We start from the raw sequence: 20,812 nt of genomic DNA, 5'->3' as shown, positions 1-20,812 counted from the left end.
GACAACAAAAGGGGTGCTGTTTTGTAATCTGATACAACCCCTTCCATTTCTCTTAATATACAGTACAGACCAAAAGTTTGGACACACCTTCTCATCTAAAGATTTTTCTGTATTTTCATGACTATGATAATTGTAAATTCACACTGAAGGCATCAAAACTATGAATTAACACATGTGGAATTATATACTTAACAAAAAAGTGTGAAACAACTGAAAATATGTCTTATATTCTAGGTTCTTCAAAGTAGCCACCTTTTGCTTTGATGACTGCTTTGCACACTCTTGGCATTCTCTTGATGAGCTTCAAGAGGCAGTCACCGGGAATGGTCTTCCAACAATCTTGAAGGAGTTCCCAGAGATGCTTAGAACCTAGAATATAAGACATATTTTCAGTTCATTCACACTTTTTTGTTAAGTATATAATTCCACATGTGTTAATTCATAGTTTTGATGCCTTCAGTGTGAATGTACAATTTTCACAGTCATGAGAATACAGAAACATCTTTAAATGAGAATGTGTGTCCAAACTTTTGGTCTGTACTGTACCTCTGGGTCTCCATTGGCATTTAAATCTGAAGCCCTGAAAAAATGGGATTTGGGCATATCTTCTGACAGGGCCATTGGCTTTAACGAAGCAGACAGGGTCACTGTGTGCTCGGTCAGACATAATGTTCAGCAGACTCCTCCTATTTGACGCTTTGACCAAAATATGGATGACAAAATATTAGTGCCAGGTTCAAATAGACTATATAATGATTTGTGAGGGTCTTCCATTAAAATTAACATTTATTTCCTTCCAAAAATGAAGTGTCAGTGCATGTGACAAATAAATTCATGCTGAACTGGATATAAAAACGGCAGGATTCTGAAAATTAATGGTGATCATAGAGGGTGAAATAGGAGATATTGTGACTGCAAACACACAATCCCTGTAATTTACAATCCCTTTTATACATATTAGTCCGATAATCAAATCTCCAAAGAACACATTCAACACAAAAGTTCACAAAAGAGGCCTCCCATGCTATTAAACAGGCCACAGAATATTCAGTTCAAACATAAATTTATTTATAACAAATGAATACAAAAAATTCATCATTCAACATATACAATTTCAAAATGTAAAGAATGCCTCCTAATCCAATAACTGGTTTTATGTGACGGCACAGATGTCTAAGCAATGACAGGCTTATAATAGATAGTAAGGTAAGTCACAAAATAACTTATTCCATAATTGTTATTAGACCAATTTATAGGTAATATGTCAATGAATTGCCTCAGAGAAAGATGTCCTATTTTAAAGTGCCAGTGTGCATGAATATATAACTAACTATCCAAGCCGCCCATAAGGCTTATACCATGATATACATCTATGTTAGTCAATCATTAATGCGGCAAAAACCACAATATATTACAAGGCACCCAAACCTATACAGTTTTTGTTACTTGCAATGTGGCCAGACACAACCTTACTATGGCGTAATCATAAGATCATAATTCCCTCTGTACACACACACAAGAGACCAAAATTAATTTGAGAGAAATATGATACTATTTTGGAATGCCTGAATGTATGAATGAGCGACAGGCGATGCTGTATGTTAATAGGCTAAAGTTGCCTGCAGGTGATCTGCTTAGGCTACTTTCACACTAGCGTCGGTGTCGGCCCGTCGCAGTGCGTCGGGCCGACGTACCGACACATCCTGTGACAACGCAGCACAACGGGGGCAGCGGTTGCATTATTACAACGCATCCGCTGCCCCATTGTGAGTTGCGGGGAGGAGGGGGCGGAGTTCCGGCCGCGCATGCGCGGTCGGAAATGGCAGACACGACGCACAAAAAAAATGTTGCAAGCAACGGTTTTTTGTTCCGACAGTCCGTCACAACACGACGCAACCCTCGCACCGTCGCAATGCGTCGCTAATGTTAGTCTATGGGGAAAAAACGCATCCTGCAGACAACTTTGCAGGATGTGTTTTTTCTCCCAAACGACGCATTGCGATGTGCTTCGTACGACGCTAGTGTGAAAGTAGCCTTAGTGAGACACAAGCTTTAAACTGGACTGAGATGTTGTAATGCTATAAGTAAATCTGTAAACTGAAAAATGTGTCTTTCTAGATATAGTTGGTACTTTTGTCTCCTCATCCTTTCTCTTTATGCTCCCATGTTACTTTTTGTGACAAATGTGGCATGATAATACCCGAAAGTCATGGCACAACTTTGTTCCTAATTAAATTATGTTGCTAGAACAATTGTCCATTTTCCATCCTTAAGGCAAAAGATGTCCAGTTTTTGCCGTTCGCCGAGTATTGTTTTTTATTAAATCTGCCATACAGTTGAGGAGAGATGTGCACCTAATATGTTAATTGTTATGGTCTTTACCACGCGGGGCATTGCTGACAGGGCATCTATACAAAGAAGCCTACAAAGAAGCCCTCAGAGAACAACTAAAACTAAAGTATTTGGTAAAAATACTCAGATTTTTTAAATTAATAGAATGATTTTATACATGCTAGCCACCTTAGAATGATTTTAGACTGTTTTCAAACTTTTCATCCAGAGATTGGTCTTAATCAATTTAGAAATCTGACAAGTTTGTGTAATTTTATTTAGGCCTCTTCACAAAACATGGATTTTACTCTCAGAATTCTGGAGTTGTAATTCTGAATGCTGACTTTTTTTTCAAAATTTTGACTTTTCATATCAGAAATGTACAGTTGGTTTTACATTACCCCAGAGCTCTTTCGTACTCTTCCAAATTAAACAGAGCCCAATAATAAAGGTTGCCTGAACGTTTCTTAACTGCAATAGTTGTCTGTGCCATAGTCTTAGCTACTTGTCTGTGTTTTCTATAGTGATTAACAATTTAGACATTTAAATGAATTGGACTTTAATGGACTTTGCTGTGTTTGCTGGTGAATTTCAGTTTCACCAAATATTATTGAACAGCTTTTAATCATAATTAACGCTGAAGAATTTCCACCTTTTTGTAGGAGCAGGAAAGATATAGTGCAGGTTCAAGACACACTTAAAGTATCACATTCCCTTTCCTAACAATTTCAGCAGTGAATAGGAAATCATTTCTCAACTCTCGGTGAACTTGGATACAGTCCTGTATCACTCTGATAAGACTTGTCTGGTGACTGGTACAAACTGCACCATAAAACCAGTGGGGAAAATTAAGTCATATTTCCCCTAAGATGACTCCATATCCAATAAATATTGATGCATTCTGTCTTGGCATGAGATCTTTTCCTACATTTTCTTTCTTCAGTAATACATGATGTGAAATAATAGGTCTCATGTGTAGAAGGAAATTTTTTTTTCCAGAACTTTACTCTAATAATGCCTTAGGATGGACAAAGCATTTGTTTTTTACATTTCTGGTGTTTAATGATTACTTGGCGAGAGCAGTTGGGGTAGGGAAATGACAACGTCAATATCCAAGTCCAGTTTTCACAAATGCTTGTTACCTAATTATAAAGAGATTGGGACCAACCAAGACTGGGTCCCCACTCTCCCGGTTCCCCTAGAAGGTGCGGACTACTTCTCGTCTATGTATGCACTTGTACTGATCCATGTCATACCAATATAAAATGATATCAGGTGGTAATCACATGCATTCAAAATGTTTGGCTGTAAGGAATCAAATGGTAAAACTAGAGAGACAAAAAATCACAAATAGGGTCTCATCTGATAACCAAGTGGTGTAAAATATTATAGATCTGTTCACCTGATAGGGTTGTGACAGTTACAACTCCTATAGAAGCATGTGAAGCTGCAGCAGGACCACCAAGGAGACACGTTTCAATGAGGAATATGGTAGTTCAGGGTCCGTGCTGCCCAAGGTTTGGGTCTCCTGATGAAGAAGTTTGGAAACTTTGAGATGCGTTGAAAATTAACCGCATCCATGCTTCACCGTTGTGTGTGATCATATCTTTGAACCTTTGGCAGCGTGGAGTCTGAACCACCATATTCCTCATTCATTGGTTGTAGGGAATGGTGCAGTGTATTGGGCTCTACATTATCAGCCATAGTGCATTTCATGAATGCATAGAGTGACCTTTACTAAAGATGATCAGTGTCTAAGGACATCAGAGAATAGCAGGGAATATGAGAAAAAATGAGTGTAGGTGAATTAAGGACAGTATACAAGTTACCAATCAAAATTCTAAACTGTTTTGTTCTGAAATTTTTTCGGAAGATTAACCATTATTTGGTGCCAATTGAAACCCATGACCATATGTGTATTGCATAGGACTCCATAAGTTTAACAAGTAACAATGAAGATCCAGAACGGAACTTACAGGACCCCATCTGCAATGACCATTGTCAGCGATGACTAAGGTCAAGAAATAGAAGGGTTATGATCATCCTGACCAATGGTGGTTGATCTGTCCCCATTTGGACATTCCGTGCTCTACATTCTAAAATAGTCTTGCAACTCTCTCCCTAAATAATGCCTTTTTACTTGTCATGGAGGCTATTTTAACAGTGGAAATAGGTCTTTCAGCTGCTGGGTCCCTTTGCAGTTGCTCTGCCTTTGCCTGGGTTGTTATACCCATGTGGTTCTCCACAGTGGAAGCTGTTCTTATATTGGTTCTGCACTGTGACTGATGGGATGGGGTTGGTCTTGTTCAGAGAAGATTCTGTATTTTATTCACTCAAAGGTGATATGGATAGGAGTTTTCTAAATCAGACAGCTTTTAGAGACATTAACATTTTTCACTGAGCAGAATTATTCTTTCAAAGTTAACCTCTTGCTTAAAGTGGATGTACAGTTGAATCCTTTACTGCTCCTGTCATAAATTTTCTGTGCCATACATTGCGATAAAAAGGGCAGTCACTACCTGCTGAAATGGCCCAGATTGAAGAGCACTCCAATCTCCTGCGAGCTACATCTTTAAAGAAAGATCATAACGTTTCATGTTATAATGGGATCCTGGCCCTAACACCAGGGAGTTAATGCGAAAAAAGCCTAAAAGCAACTCATGCAATTTTGCTTTAGATTTGCCTTACGTTCTGATCCACTTTGTGACATTAGGCTAAAAATACTGAGTTGGATGCAATGGACTCATGTAAACTCAGCCTTAAAAAGGCTTCATCACTCACTGGAGAAAATGATAGACTAAAACTTTACCTATCATGATGCTTAATGCATGCACCCTATGTGTAGTACTTTTATATGTATCCTACTAAAGTTGCATTGTATATAAATTGGTTATTAATAATAATAATAGTAATTATTGTTCATAACCACTATTATGATTTGTAGCCAAGTATTCTGCTATCTATACACTTAACTTTCAGTTGCTGAACCTAGCCCGTTGCTGGCCTCTCGGACAGTGAACATGCAGTCCCAGCCTCAAGAGTCTCACCTCCAGGGTCTACAGATTGGGGGAGTTGCAGTGTAGATTAAAGCTTCATCCACTGCAGGGGTCAAGAACTCGTCATCCTTACTCTGCAGGCCAAAACAAACTCAGAATGATCTACTACTGAGTTCCTTTAAAGTCTCTCTTTTTCACTTGGACTCGGTTTCCTTTCATTCTTCTCCAAAGTACATTAATCCAATTCAATCTTTCTACGCATTTAGCAGTAGAGAAGAAATGTGCTTGAAGGGGTTTGGTAACAGATTATTTTTAGACAGAACTGAATGGAAACTATTTTTACACAATAACATAAAGCCATGAGCCCATGACTGTGCTTGAATTTTCAGATGGCTCCATGCAATGTGAATTCATCCGTAGTTGGTACAAGTAAGGGTCATGCAAAGCACACTCTGATGAAACTCTGATCCGAGTGTCAGCATATTGTGATCCAATCATCTTGGATGAGGAGAAGATGGAGAAAAAAACTGACTTGCATGGCCGAATGTGATCCAGCCTCTGTCCAAGAAAAAAATCGGACATGTGCAAAAATACAGTCACCTGCTCAAGCCCTTATCGCCCAATATCGAGTTTTATCTGATATTTGGGGCTTGTACTCAGCCATGGAAGTCAGTGAGTCCATGGTAAACACTGGACTGACCTCAGATGTCATTTGAGTGCAACCCACAAATGTGTTCAAACAAGGTAATATAATAACTTTATTAATCAGAAAAACATGATAACAAAAACAATTAAGAAACAATATGTTAGGACTGGCGGAACGCACCAAGAGAGATGATATAGATGCGTTCGCAGTCCGGGGTCCACCGTGCAGGTGAAACCTGCTGCTAGGAAATGACAGACAATATGGCGGTATTCAAAAGTATACACGCGTGGGTTAAACCTCACCCAGCGTGAAGAAAGCGATCCTGTTGCGTCACAGGACCGCGGTACCGCACATAGAGCGTGAGCAAGTGGTCAGCGAACTAAACCCCAACAGGGATTGTAGTCCGATTAGACCCTTGCTGGCACTACACCGCTACTGGGTGTGAAAGGAATAATATAATTAAGGCACCGAAGTGCGAACTGTGCCGTGCTGGCAGGCACCACTAAGCACCCAGACGTGGGTCAGGAAGCGCACACTGGCGCGTGGCACCGCACTGGCGGTCACAGCAGTAGACGCTGACACGTGTGTGACACGTTGAGTGATAAGTCGGGCACTAGATAGCAGCCATACTCCATACGCGAACAATCATACAATAGGGTAGGGGTATTTAAAGAACGACTTGCACTCACAACAAACACACGTATTAAATTGTACACTAGCGCATGGCCGTGCGGTCATGCGCAGTTTATATAGTTGCAGGACAGGAAGCGGCCACAGAAACTTTGCCCTTCCAAGACCTGCCAAGAGGACCAATAGAATGCGCTGCAGAGTCTGAGCACATGACCCTCGATCTCCAACGGGAGATCTTGCCCTGGGCATGCTCAGTGTGCGCAGACAAGGACTTAGTCCCAGAGAAGTCCACTCGCTGCTGACCAGTATAGGCTTTACAGGCAGAAGCTGGAGAAGCAGCAGTAACTCTTCTCACAGAGTCAGACTGAGCGAGACGCTGGGATCAACGTCCCTGCTGAGCAGGCTCCACTGCGGCTGGAGGAGAATGGGAGACCGCAGCGGAGACGGATCGAGATTCCCCCTGTGCAGCAAAGGAAACTCGACTCCTAACATTACCCCCCTTCCTAGGGCCCCCCCCTCCTTGGGCCTCGCTACGTTCGAAGGCAGCAATGAGCTGTGGGGCCCGAATGTTTTCAGCAGGCTCCCATGACCTGTTCTCTGGACCATAACCCTTCCAATCCACCAGATAGAACTTTTTGCCGCGTACCACCTTACACCCCAAAATAGCGTTCACCTCGTAATCGTCCATAGACGAACCCGATGTCCCGGCAGATGACTCGGAAAACCGGGACATGTATACGGGTTTCAAGAGGGACACATGAAAGGTGTCGGTGATACCCAAGCGTGGAGGAAGAGCCAGGCGGTAGACCACAGCATTAACCTGTTCGAGAACCTTGAAGGGACCCAAGTAGCGAGGCGCAAACTTAGTGGACTCAACTCGCAGCCTGATGTTACGGGCGGAGAGCCACACCAAGTCGCCAGGAGCAAAGGTCGGAGCGGGGCGCCGATGAACATTGGCGGAGGACCTCATTCTCTCCTTGGAAGCCCGAATGGCATCCTGAGTGCGATCCCAAATGTCCCGTGCCTCCACAGCCCAGTCTGCCACCCTGGAATCGGCGGAAGACACGGGCATGGGCACAGGTACCCGCGGATGCTGACCATAGTTAAGGAGGAATGGGGTCTGTCCAGTGGAATCAGCTACAGCATTGTTAAGAGCAAACTCCGCCCACGGTAGCAAAGATGCCCAGTCATCTTGTTTAGCAGAGACAAAATGTCGCAGATATGTGACCAAGGTCTGGTTGGCTCTCTCCACCAACCCATTCGTCTCGGGATGATATGCCGAAGAGAGATTCAACTCGATACTGAGAAGGCGACAAAGCTCTCTCCAGAACCGAGACGCAAACTGGGGACCCCGGTCACTGACAATTTTGTCTGGCATACCGTGAAGACGGAAGATGTGTTTAACAAACAATGCTGCCAAGGCCCGTGCAGAAGGTAGCCGGGGAAGCGGCACCAAATGCACCATTTTAGAAAAATGGTCGGTGATAACCCAAATGACAGTACAGCCACGTGACTTGGGCAAACCCACCACAAAGTCCATCCCGACCATCTCCCAGGGCCTGTCTGCCACCGGCAGAGGGTATAACAACCCAGCTGGCCGTTGACGGAGAGACTTATTTTTGGCACAAGAGACACATGCCCGAACGTAGTCTCCAACGTCACGAACCATATGTGGCCACCAATACATTCTCGCCAACAACTCAGATGTCCTCTTTGCCCCAAAGTGTCCACCCACTCTGGACGAATGAGCCCACGAGAGAACCTCCGGACGCAAATTGATGGGGACAAAAGTCTTGCCCGGAGGCACAGACTCAAGCGAAACCGGAGCTACGGTTCTCAGACTCTCTGAAGGGACAATGAGCCGAGGCTCGTCCTCCTCCTCCTCAGTTGACACCAGGGAGCGAGAGAGAGCGTCAGCACGAATGTTCTTCTCCCCGGCGAGATAATGTAGAGTGAAGTGGAAGTGGGAGAAAAACAAGGACCATCTGGCCTGACGAGAATTCAGCCGCTGGGCTGTCTGTAAATAGACCAAATTCTTGTGGTCTGTGAAGACTTGGAATGGGAACCGAGCACCCTCCAAGAGATGTCTCCATTCCGAAAAGGCCAACTTCATTGCCAGCAACTCCCTATCCCCGATGGAGTAATTTCTCTCCGCTAGTGAGAAGGTTTTTGAGAAGAAGAAGCATGGATGCTTCCGACCTTGAGCATCCTTTTGATAGAGGACTGCTCCTGCACCAACGGAAGAGGCATCCACCTCCATTAGGAATGGCTTATCCACATCGGGACGATGCAAGATGGGAGCGCTAGCAAAGTGGGACTTAATAGAAGTGAAGGCCTTGGAGACCTCTTCGGACCACGATTTAGGATTCGCTCCCTTCTTGGTGAGGGATACCAAGGGAGCTACCAGGGTTGAGAAGTGGGGGATGAACTGACGATAGTAATTTATGAACCCCATAAAGCGCTGCACCGCTTTCAGAGAATGGGGTTCCTGCCAGTCCATCACTGCCTGTAGTTTGGCAGGATCCATAGCCAATCCCTGGGCCGAGATGATGTGGCCCAGGAAAGGTAAAGACTCCTGCTCAAACATACACTTCTCCAATTTGGCATAGAGGAAGTTTGCCCGTAGGAGGTCGAAGACTTTGCAAACATCTCTCCGGTGGGAGTCAATATCTGGAGAGTAGATAAGAATATCATCCAGATAGACTACGACCGAGGTGGAAAGCATATCCCGGAAGATATCGTTCACAAAGTCTTGGAAAACGGCTGGGGCATTACAGAGCCCGAAGGGCATCACCAGATATTCATAGTGCCCATCCCTGGTGTTAAAGGCCGTCTTCCATTTGTCCCCCTCACGGATGCGAATCAGGTTGTAAGCACCCCGCAAATCTAATTTGGTAAATACCCTTGCTCCCCGAAGTCTATCGAATAACTCAGATATCAAGGGCAAAGGATACTTATTCTTAACGGTGATGGCGTTAAGACCCCTGTAGTCTATGCATGGGCGCAATTCCCCATTCTTCTTCTGCACGAAGAAGAACCCTGCCCCAGCAGGTGACACTGACTTCCTAATGAATCCTCTTGCCAGATTTTCCTGGATGTACTGTGACATTGCCTCCGTCTCCGGGAGAGATAGCGGATAAACTCGACCCCGGGGAGGCTCAGCACCAGGCAAGAGATCAATAGGACAGTCATAGGGGCGATGAGGCGGAAGGACCTCCGCCGCCTTTTTGGAGAACACGTCTGCATAAGACCAATACTGCTTGGGGAGAGAGGATAGATCTGCGGGTACCACAGTAGTAGCAACCTGAACGTACTCCCTCTGACACCTACCCCCACAAGATTCACCCCAACCCAGAATTCTGCCTGAGGACCACTCGATATGAGGAGAGTGGTACCGTAGCCAAGGTATTCCCAACAGGACCTCATCAATTCCTTCCGGAATGACGAGCAGAGAAATTATCTCCTGATGAGATGGCGACATGGACAGAGTAAAAGGGATGGTCTGGTGTGTTATCTGTGAGGGCAATGTCGACCCATTCACCACTCGCACCGTTACTGGTTGAGCAAGCATAACCAGGGGTATTGCGTGACGTTGGGCAAAGGCAGAAGACATAAAATTGCCCTCCGCCCCAGAATCCACGCAGAGCTCTACCGAGTGGGAGAATGAGCCAATAGTAATTGTCCCCTTAAAGGACAACTTAGAGGCAAACGTCGCCGTGTCTAGTGTACCTCCACCTACTACCACTAGACGCTGACGTTTCCTCGACCGCTGAGGACATCTGGTGGCTAAATGTCCTGACTGCTGGCAAACATGACAGACCCTGAGTGCACAAGCGGTCCGGGACTTAGATCCTGCTTGTGACACTTCCCTGGCCTCATGTGACTCAGGAACCAGGACCGGAAATTCCAGAGGTTTGGCGAAAGTAGGAGCCAGCCGAAACCTCTGCCTACACTGGGCTCGCTCTAACCTCCGCTCGTTAAAACGGAGGTCAATTCGAGTGGAGACAGTTATTAACTCCTCCAGTGTGGCAGGAATCTCCCTAGTGGCCAGAGCGTCCATTACGTGGTCAGCCAAGCCCCTCCAAAATATGGGGATAAGAGCTTTATCCGACCAATCCAGCTCAGATGCTAAGGTGCGGAATTGGACGGCAAAATGACTGACCAAGGACTCACCCTGAGTTAATGCCAGCAATTGGAGCGCAGTATCATGGGTGACTTGAGGTCCTAAAAAGACCTGTTTCAGAGCGCTCAGAAACAGCGGAGCACTCTGCACCACATGATCGCCACGCTCCCACAGCGGCGTAGCCCATTCCAACGCCCTGTCCGACAATAGAGACAGAATAAATCCCACCTTAGCCCGCTCTGTGGGAAAACGTGTAGCCAGGAGCTCGAGGTGAATAGAGCACTGACTCACAAATCCCCTACAAAACTTGCTATCACCAGAATAATTTTCTGGCAGCGGGAGGCGAGATAATGTCGGAACAGGGGTGGCAATGGACATAGTAGCTGCAGCCACGCTGGCAGCCTGTACAGCTACTGCAGTAACATCCACAGCTGAGGTCGCGCTCTCGAGAGCCGCCAACCTACCCTCCAGCTGCTGGATATGCCGCAGAGATTGCTGTTTGTCTGTCATCACTAGCCAGACCCTGGCGCTAGTGTAATGTTAGGACTGGCGGAACGCACCAAGAGAGATGATATAGATGCGTTCGCAGTCCGGGGTCCACCGTGCAGGTGAAACCTGCTGCTAGGAAATGACAGACAATATGGCGGTATTCAAAAGTATACACGCGTGGGTTAAACCTCACCCAGCGTGAAGAAAGCGATCCTGTTGCGTCACAGGACCGCGGTACCGCACATAGAGCGCGAGCAAGTGGTCAGCGAACTAAACCCCAACAGGGATTGTAGTCCGATTAGACCCTTGCTGGCACTATACCGCTACTGGGTGTGTAAGGAAATATATAATTAAGGCACCGAAGTGCGAACTGTGCCGTGCTGGCAGGCACCACTAAGCACCCAGACGTGGGTCAGGAAGCGCACACTGGCGCGTGGCACCGCACTGGCGGTCACAGCAGTAGACGCTGACACGTGTGTGACACGTTGAGTGATAAGTCGGGCGCTAGATAGCAGCCATACTCCATACGCGAACAATCATACAATAGGGTAGGGGTATTTAAAGAACGACTTGCACTCACAACAAACACACGTATTAAATTGTACACTAGCGCATGGCCGTGCGGTCATGCGCAGTTTATATAGTTGCAGGACAGGAAGCGGCCACAGAAACTTTGCCCTTCCAAGACCTGCCAAGAGGACCAATAGAATGCGCTGCAGAGTCTGAGCACATGACCCTCGATCTCCAACGGGAGATCTTGCCCTGGGCATGCTCAGTGTGCGCAGACAAGGACTTAGTCCCAGAGAAGTCCACTCGCTGCTGACCAGTATAGGCTTTACAGGCAGAAGCTGGAGAAGCAGCATTAACTCTTCTCACAGAGTCAGACTGAGCGAGACGCTGGGATCGACGTCCCTGCTGAGCAGGCTCCACTGCGGCTGGAGGAGAATGGGAGACCGCAGCGGAGACGGATCGAGATTCCCCCTGTGCAGCAGAGGAAACTCGACTCCTAACACAATATCTGAATATATATATATATATATAAAAATATATACATATATATATATGTGGGGAACGGGGTGTGCAGAGTACCATATGGGGAAAAACAACAATCAATAATATAAATTTCATAGAGATCAGAAAATATATTAAAGAAAAATCAATATCCTGCTTTCAAAAAATAATAAGATAAATTAACAGTTGATACAAAAGATCATGCAGTAATAGAAAAGGTGATTAGTGCGATTTTCTCCATAGTGATATGGATGATATGCACAACATTTTTTAAGGCAAGCACAAAAAAGAAAAAATTGTTTTGTTTTGCTAAAATCAAAATAAATAGCAGCCATGATAATTGCTTTAGTCCTATTAGAATCAAACCTGAACTCATATAATTGGTAATAAGAATGTGATAAATACCAACCCCCATGAAACCCCACGGAACCCCTCACAACACTCCAATGGGTTTTTTGCTATCTTTTCATCAGGGAGTTAGACGGTGTCATTTGAGTGCAGTCTGATTTCCATGGACTGACAGAATGGCGAACATCAGAGATTTTTTTCTCCATCTCCTCCCCATCTGAGAGAATCTGAACACTTTATACTGACACTCAGATCAAACTCTGATGAGAATTTGATCAGAGTGTGATTTGTATAATCAACCCAATTCTTGCAGGTGAGAGAATCTACGCCCGTGTGACCCTAGCCTCATGGTGAGTTCAGATTGGACAGGATAAGCTGATAAACTATCAATACTGTTTTATACATGTGTATATATAAACATAAAACAGTGTACCCAGTTTATAAAGAATTTATATGTACACTATATATACTGCTCAAAAAAACAAAGGGATCACTTTAATAGTACAATGTAACTCCAAGTCAATCACACTTCTGTGAAATCAACCTGTCCAGTTATGAAGCAACACTGATTGTGAATCAATTTCTCCTGCTGTTGTGCAAATGGAACAGAGTACAAGTAGAAATGATACGCATTTAGCAAGACAACCCCTGCAGGAGTGGTTCTGCAGGGGGTGCCCACAGATCATTTCTCTGTTCTCATCCTTTTTGGCTGTTGTTTTGGTCACTTTTTCATTTTGTCATTGCTCTCACCCCTAGCGGTTACTGTACAGTAGCATGAGGCGGTGTGTCCAACCCACAGAAGAGCTGAAGTAGTGCAGCTCATGCAGGATGGCACATCAATGTGAACTGTTGCAAAAAGAATAGCTGTGTCTGGCAGCACTGTGTTCAGAGCATGGATCAGATACCAGGAGACAGGCCAGTACACCAGGAGATGTGGAGGGGCTGTAGGAGGGCAACAACCCAGCAGCAGGACCGCTAACTCAGCCTTTGTGCAAGGAGGAACAGGAGGAGCTTTGCCAGAGCTCTGCAAATTGACCTCCAGCAGGCCACTAACATCCATGTGTCTGCTCAAACTGTCAGAAACATACTCCATTAGGGTGGTATGAAGGCTCGACATCCACACATGGGTGTTGTGCTTACAGCCCAACAACATGCATGGCAATTATTGACCTTTGCCAAAGAACATTAAGATTGACAGATTAGACATTGACGCCATGTGTTCTTCACGGAAAAGAGCAGGTTCAAACTGAACGCATGTGACAGACGTGGCAGGGTCTGGAGACGCCGTGGAGAATGGTCTGCTGCCTGCAACATCCTCCAACAATGACTGGTTGGCAGTCTGTCAGTAATAGTGTGTGGAGGTATTTCTTTGGAGGGCCGCACAGCCCTCCATGTGGTAGCCAGAAGTACCCTAACTGTCATCAGATACCAGAATTAGAGTCTCAGAACCATTGTTAGACCATATGCAGGTGCACAGGAACCTGGGTTCCTTCTGATGCATGACAATGCTAGGCCTTGCATGGCTGAAGTGTGTCAGCAGTTCCTGCACGATGAAGGCATTGATGCTATGGACTGGCTTGCCCATTTTGGAGACCTGTATCCAATCGAGCACATCTGGGACATCATGTCTTGTTCCATCCGCCAATGCCACGTTGCACCACAGACTGACCAGGATGATGCTTTAATCCAGGTCTGGGAGGTGATCCCTCAGAAGAACATCTTCCGCCTCATCAGGACCATACAGGCATGTGGAGGCCACACACACTACTGAACATTATTTCCTAGTCTTGAGGCATTTCTACTGAAGTTGGATCAACTTGTAATTTGATTTTCCTTGTTGATTTTGAGTATCATTCCAAATCCAGACATCCATTGGATATAATTTTGATTTACATTGATAGTATTTATGTTTAATTGTTCTCAATGCATTCCACTATGTAATGAATAAAGACTTGCAACTGGAATATTTCATTCAGTGATATCTTGGACGTGGTATTTTAGTGTTCCCTTGATTTTTTGAGTAGGATATGCATCTCTGGCAAACATTAAGAAACCTCTGCAAAATGTTCAGTTTGTCTGATTTTTCTCTTTATAGGTACATTTTTGAGTAAAATGTAAATTCTATAAACTTCTGACAGCATGTCTCTGAATTTCCAAGCAATAAATTTCGTATTTTTTTCAGAAAAGGAGGAATGGTCAACATTTTTAAAAAAAAAACAGTGCTTTCAGACCTCAAATAATGCAAAGAAAACAACTTCATAGTCATATAGAAAACAACGAATTTAATGTTTTAACTCAGGAAGCGTTCAGAAATCAATAGTTTGTGGAATAACCATGATATTTATTTACAGCTTTCATGCATCTTGGCATGCTTTCCACCAGTCTTTCACACTGCTTCTGGCGCAAAAAATTATGTAGTTCTTTGTTTGATGGTTTGTGACTTTCCATCATCCTCTTGATTACATTCCAGAGGTTTTCAATGGGGTTCACGTCTGCAGATTGCGCTGCCCATGACAGGGTTTTAATGTGGGGGTCTCTAAATTTTTGCCAGAGCTGTATATAGCTCAAAAAAATAAAGGGAACATTAAAATCCCACATGACATCATAGATATCACTGAATGAAATATTCCAGTTGTAAATCTTTGTTCATTACATAGTGGAATGTGTTTAGAACAATAAAACCTAGAAATAATCAATGTGAATCACAACTAATATCCCACGGAGGTCTGGAGTTGGAATGATGCTCAAAATCAAAGTGGAAAATGAAGTTACAGGCTGATCCAACTTCAGTGGAAATGCCTCAAGACAATAAAATGATGCTCAGAAGTGTGTGTGGCCTCCACATGCCTGTATGACCTCCCTACAATGCCTAGGTATGCTCCTGATGAGGCAGTGGATGGTCTCCTTAGGGATCTCCTCCCAGATCTGGACTAAAGCATCTGCCAACTCATGGACATTGTGTAGTGCAACGTGACATTGCTGGATAGTATTGTCCTGCATTAGGAGGAACACAGGGCAATTGCACCAGCATATGGTCTCACAAGGGGTCTAAGGATCTCATCTCAGTACGTAATAGCAGTCAGGCTACCTCTGGTGAGCACATGGAGGGCTGTGCGGCCCTACAAAAAATGCCACCCCACACCATTACTGACCCACTGCCAAACCGTTCATGCTGAAGGATTTTGCTAGCAGCAGATCACTCTCCACGGCATCTCCAGACTCTGTCACGTCTGTCACATGTGCTAAGTGTGAACCTGCTATCACCTGTGAAGAGTACAGGGCACCAGTGGCGAATTTGCCAATCCTGGTTTCTGGGGCAAATGCCAAGCATCCTGCATGGTGTTGGGCTGTAAGCACAACCCTCATCTGTGGATGTCGGGCACTCAGACCATCCTCATGGAGTCGGTTTCTAACCGTTTGTGCAGACACATGCACTTTTGTGGCCTGCTGGAGGTCATTTTGCAGGGCTCTGGCAGTGCTCCTCCTATTCCTCCTTGCACTAAGGCTGAGGTAGCGGTCCGACTGCTAAGTTGTTGCCCTCCTACAGCCCCTTCCACATCTCCTGGTGTACTGGCCTGTCTCCTGGTAGTGCATCCAGCCTCTGGACACTATGCTAACAGACATAGCAAACCTTCTTGCCACAGCTCGCATTGATGTGCCATCTTGGATGAGCTGCACTACTTGAGCCACTTGTGTGGGTTGTAGAGTCTGTCTCATGCTACCACCAGTGTGAAAGCACAACCAACATTCAAAAGTGACCAAAACATCAGCCAGAAAGCATTGGCACTGAGATGTGGTCTGTGCTCCTCACCTGCAGAACCACTCCTTTATTGAGTGTGTCTTGATAATTGCCAATAATTTCCATCTGTTGTCTATTCCATTTGCACAACAGCATGTGAAATTGATTGTCAAACAGTGTTGCTTCCTAAGTGGACAGTTTGATTTCACAGAAGTTTGATTTACCTGGAGTCATATTCTGTTGTATAAGTGTTCCCTTCATTTTTTGAGCAGTGTATATATATATATATATATATATATATATATATATATAATATATATATACATGCAGTACAGACCAAAAGTTTGGACACACCTTCTCATTTAAAGATTTTTCTGTATTTTCATGACTATGAAAATTGTACATTCACACTGAAGGCATCAATACTATGAATTAACACATGTGGAATTATATACTTAACAAAAAAGTGTGAAACAACTGAATTTATGTCTTAAATTCTAAGTTCTTCAAAGTAGCCACCTTTTGCTTTGATGACTGCATTGCACACTTTTGGCATTCTCTTGATGAGCTTCAAGAGGTAGTCACCGGGAATGGTCTTCCAACAATCTTGAAGGCGTTCCCAGAGATGCTTAGCACTTGTTGGCCCATTTGCCTTCACTCTGCGGTCCAGCTCACCCCAAATCATCTCGATTATGTTCAGGTCTGGTGACTGTGGAGGCCAGGTCATGTGGCATAGCACCCCATCACTCTCCTTCTTGGTCAAATAACCCTTACACAGCCAGGAGGTGTGTTTGGGGTCATTGTACTGTTAAAAAATAAATGATGGTCCAAAAAAACGCAAACTGGATGGAATAGCATGCAACATGCTGTGGTAACCATGTTGGTTCAGTATGCCTTCAATTTTGAATAAATCCCCAACAGTGTCGCCAGCATAGCACCCCCACACCATCACACCTCCTCCTCCATGCTTGACGGATGGAACCAGGCATGTAGAGTCCATCCGTTCACCTTTTCTGCGTCACACAAAGACATGGTGGTTGGAATCAAAGATCTCAAATTTGGACTCATCAGACCAAAGCACAGATTTCCACTGGTCTAATGTCCATTCCTTGTGTTCTTTAGCCCAAACAAGTCTCTTCTGCTTGTTGCTTGTCCTTAGCAGTGGTTTCCTAGCAGCTATTTTACCATGAAGGCCCGCTGCACAAAGTCTCCTCTTAACAGTTGTTGTAGAGATGTGTCTGCTGCTAGAACTCTGTGTGGCATTGACCTAGTCTCTAATCTGAGCTGATGTTAACCTGCAATTTCTGAGGCTGGTGACTCGGCTAAACTTATCCTCAGAAGCAGAGGTGACTCTTTGTCTTCCTTTCCTGGGGCGGTGCTCATGTGAGCCAGTTTTTTTGTAGCGGTTGATGGTTTTTGCAACTGCACTTGGGGACACTTTCAAAGTTTTCCCAATTTTTCGGACTGACTGACCTTCATTTCTTAAAGTAATGAGGACCACTCGTTTTTCTTTACTTAGCTGCTTTTTTCTTGCCATAATACAAATTATAACAGTCTATTCTGTAGGACTATCAGCTGTGTATCCACCAGACTTCTGCACAACACAACTGATGGTTCCAACCCCATTTATAAGGCAAGAAATCCCACTTATTAAACCTGACAGGGCACACCTGTGAAGTGAAAACCATTCCCAGCTCCTTCAAGATTGTTGGAAGACCATTCCCGGTGACTACCTCTTGAAACTCATCAAGAGAATGCCAAGAGTGTGCAAAGCAGTAATCAAAGCAAAAGGTGGCTACTTTGAAGAACCTAGAATATAAGACATAATTTCAGATGTTTCACACTCTTTTGTTAAGTATATAATTCCACATGTTCTGATGCCTTCGGTGCGAATGTACAATTTTCAGTCATGAAAATACAAAAAAATCTTTAAATGAGAAGGTGTGTCCAAACTTTCGGTCTGTATATATATATATATATATATATATATATATATATATATACACACATATATATATATATATATATATATATATATATATATATATATATATATATATATATATATATACTGTATATTACAGTATGCCGAGTTTATCAGCTTCCCCTGACACTTTGGTGCCAACATTTGCCTCCTCATCCGCTGATCTCTGTCCTGGTCTCTAGCAATGATATGTCCTAATGACAAATGGCAGCCAGTGAAGGGCCTGTCACCTCATTCCTGGAGGACTATATGCAGGTGCTAATTATGGAGAGATTGCAGATTATTTTCTGCAAAAGAGAAAGCCGCATAAAATTAGCACCAAGATAGTCCATGATTTGATGCAGATTTGTGGCTGCCAACTTCGCCTGCAAATTTTGTTGAATTTTGTCACACTAAATGTAGCATGCATGGATGTAGCCTACGATCTTTTGGTCTATTAACCCCTTAACGACCGCCGATACGCCTTTTAACGGTGGCCGCTAAGGGTACTTAAACCACAGCGCCGTTAATAAACTTCTTGAATGTGGTTTTGAGAACCTTGAGGGGTGTAGTTTTTAGAATGGTGTCAGAGTTGGTTATTTTCTATCATATAGACCCCTCAAAATGACTTCAAATGTGATGTGGTCCCTAAAAAAAAATGGTGTTGTAAAAATGAGAAATTGCTGGTCAACTTTTAACCATTATAACTCCCTAACAAAAAAAAAATTTGTTTCCAAAGTTGTGCTGATGTAAAGTAGACATGTGGGAAATGTTATTTATTAACTATTTTTCGTGATATATCTCTCTGATTTAAGGGCATAAAAATACAAAGTTTGAAAATTGCAAAATTTAAAAAATTTTCGCCATATTTCCGTTTTTTTTCATAAATAATTGCAAGTAATACCGAAGAAATGTTACCACTAACATGAAGTACAATATGTCACGAAAAAACATTCTCAGAATCAGCGGGATCCGTTGAAGCGTTCCAGAGTTATAACCTCATAAAGTGACAGTGGTCAGAATTGCAAAAATTGGCCTGGTCATTAAGTACCAAATTGGTTCTGTCACTAAGGGGTTAAACAATGTAGCCTTTGTTTATGTGACGCCCAGGAGACCGGGGTACCCAGCACCGGACCAATGGGGTCTGTCTCTTGAGGGGGATGTCACGGGTGGCTTGACCCGGTGCTGTGGTCTCAGGCAATGCACAGTGTAAGGGGTATCGTGAGGGAACAGGCACTTACTTGATCAGCAGCAGGTTCTCCCAGTGGTGATGATCCCGATCCTGGATAGATGGCTATTGTCCAAATGAAAGACTGAGGCACTGAAACGTTTAACCAGTTTACTTCAACATAAAGGGATTTACAACCAGTCCTGTCACTGGAGTCTGTATGGGAACTCTGAGTTACTTTGACCCTGCCGGGGTCTTCGCCTCTTATTGTACGCAGTTTCTATGTGGCCCTGCTGCTGTATGTGAACTGGCTGCCGGCCCAATCTGTCCCCTCCGGGTCCTGGTTCGACGGGCAACCCGAGTCCTTTTATCGGCTTACCCCCTCCGGGAGTACCACTGAACTCTGTATCTGTTGCTGCGTCCGGCCCTAGTGAAGCTGATATCACCTCACGTTTTCCGGTTGCTGTATTATATATAATGAATACAGCCACGGATCCGGTATCCGTCTTTGCGCCTGTTCTGGGTAGTGATTAATGCTACCCGGTTCTCACAATGTCCTTTTTCTCTGTCCCTCTTCTCCTCAGGCCGGTGATTTGGGCCTGGAAACCGTCATAGGGCTGTTAGAAATTCAGCTGTATGACCTCTCACTATCAGCTCCTTAGCCCAACTGCCAGTTCTTCTCTCAGACCAGAATGGATCAAGGGGAGTCTTCTGGCCGGAGGTGGTAGTGCAGTCTTGCTATTTTAGTATTTGTATTTACTGTCAGTAACTATTTTTGTGGCAAATACCCCTAGGGGTGCCACATTCCCCCTTAGTTAAGAACAGTACTCCGGGACTGTGGGACGATAACATTTTGAAATAACAATTAATATGTACAGAGTCTTAAAAATGAAAAGTTACAAAAACCACTCAAGGAAACAAAAATAGAGTTCTGTAAAAAGTCACTTCAAATAGCGTCCATTAATACAGTTCTATCCTTGAAGGTACTAGGAAAGGCACTGCACTTTGTGTCCAGGAATTTAGTTCCATTTTTCCAACAGAGTTGTCAATATAAAGTCTAAAGAAAGTTCAAAAAGAGCAAAAAGCAAAGTTCAAAAAGCAGTCTTTCCGTAGCTTTGATTTAGTGCCTCCGTGTTGATAACAAGTTCAAGAATATGCAAGAAGTTCATACAGACAAGTCTCTGTAGGCACTGGGCTTAAACGTTGCAGAATGATAACGATGACTATAGTTTTATAGTTGGTAATCTGCATACCTGGCCGGTAATTGACCCTGGGTACTACGCTGTGATCTACGTAATAGCGGTGTCTCTTCATGTGGTGTACTACTGTCTACTGCGGATGTAGTCTCTGCCTGCTCTACTAAAGATA

At 44.1% G+C, this 20,812-nt stretch overlaps 1 protein-coding gene across 5 annotated transcripts in view; it reads left to right on the top strand.

Annotated features, from left to right (window-relative positions):
• The window catches only part of WT1 (WT1 transcription factor), a 150,930-nt gene that overhangs the window by 12,126 nt on the left and 117,992 nt on the right, over positions 1-20,812 (top strand). Inside the window, exon 4 of one of the 5 annotated variants that reach the window (XM_069740543.1) lies at positions 9,652-9,654. The exons of the other annotated variants lie outside the window; for them this stretch is intronic. Coding sequence (XP_069596644.1) covers positions 9,652-9,654 — 3 coding nt within the window. The remainder of the gene's footprint in view (positions 1-9,651; positions 9,655-20,812) is intronic. 5 annotated transcript variants of the gene reach the window in all.

The sequence above is a fragment of the Ranitomeya imitator genome, chromosome 9 (assembly GCF_032444005.1).
Source record: "Ranitomeya imitator isolate aRanImi1 chromosome 9, aRanImi1.pri, whole genome shotgun sequence".
NCBI lineage: Eukaryota > Metazoa > Chordata > Amphibia > Anura > Dendrobatidae > Ranitomeya > Ranitomeya imitator.
This window is presented reverse-complemented; position numbering and strand designations above follow the sequence as displayed.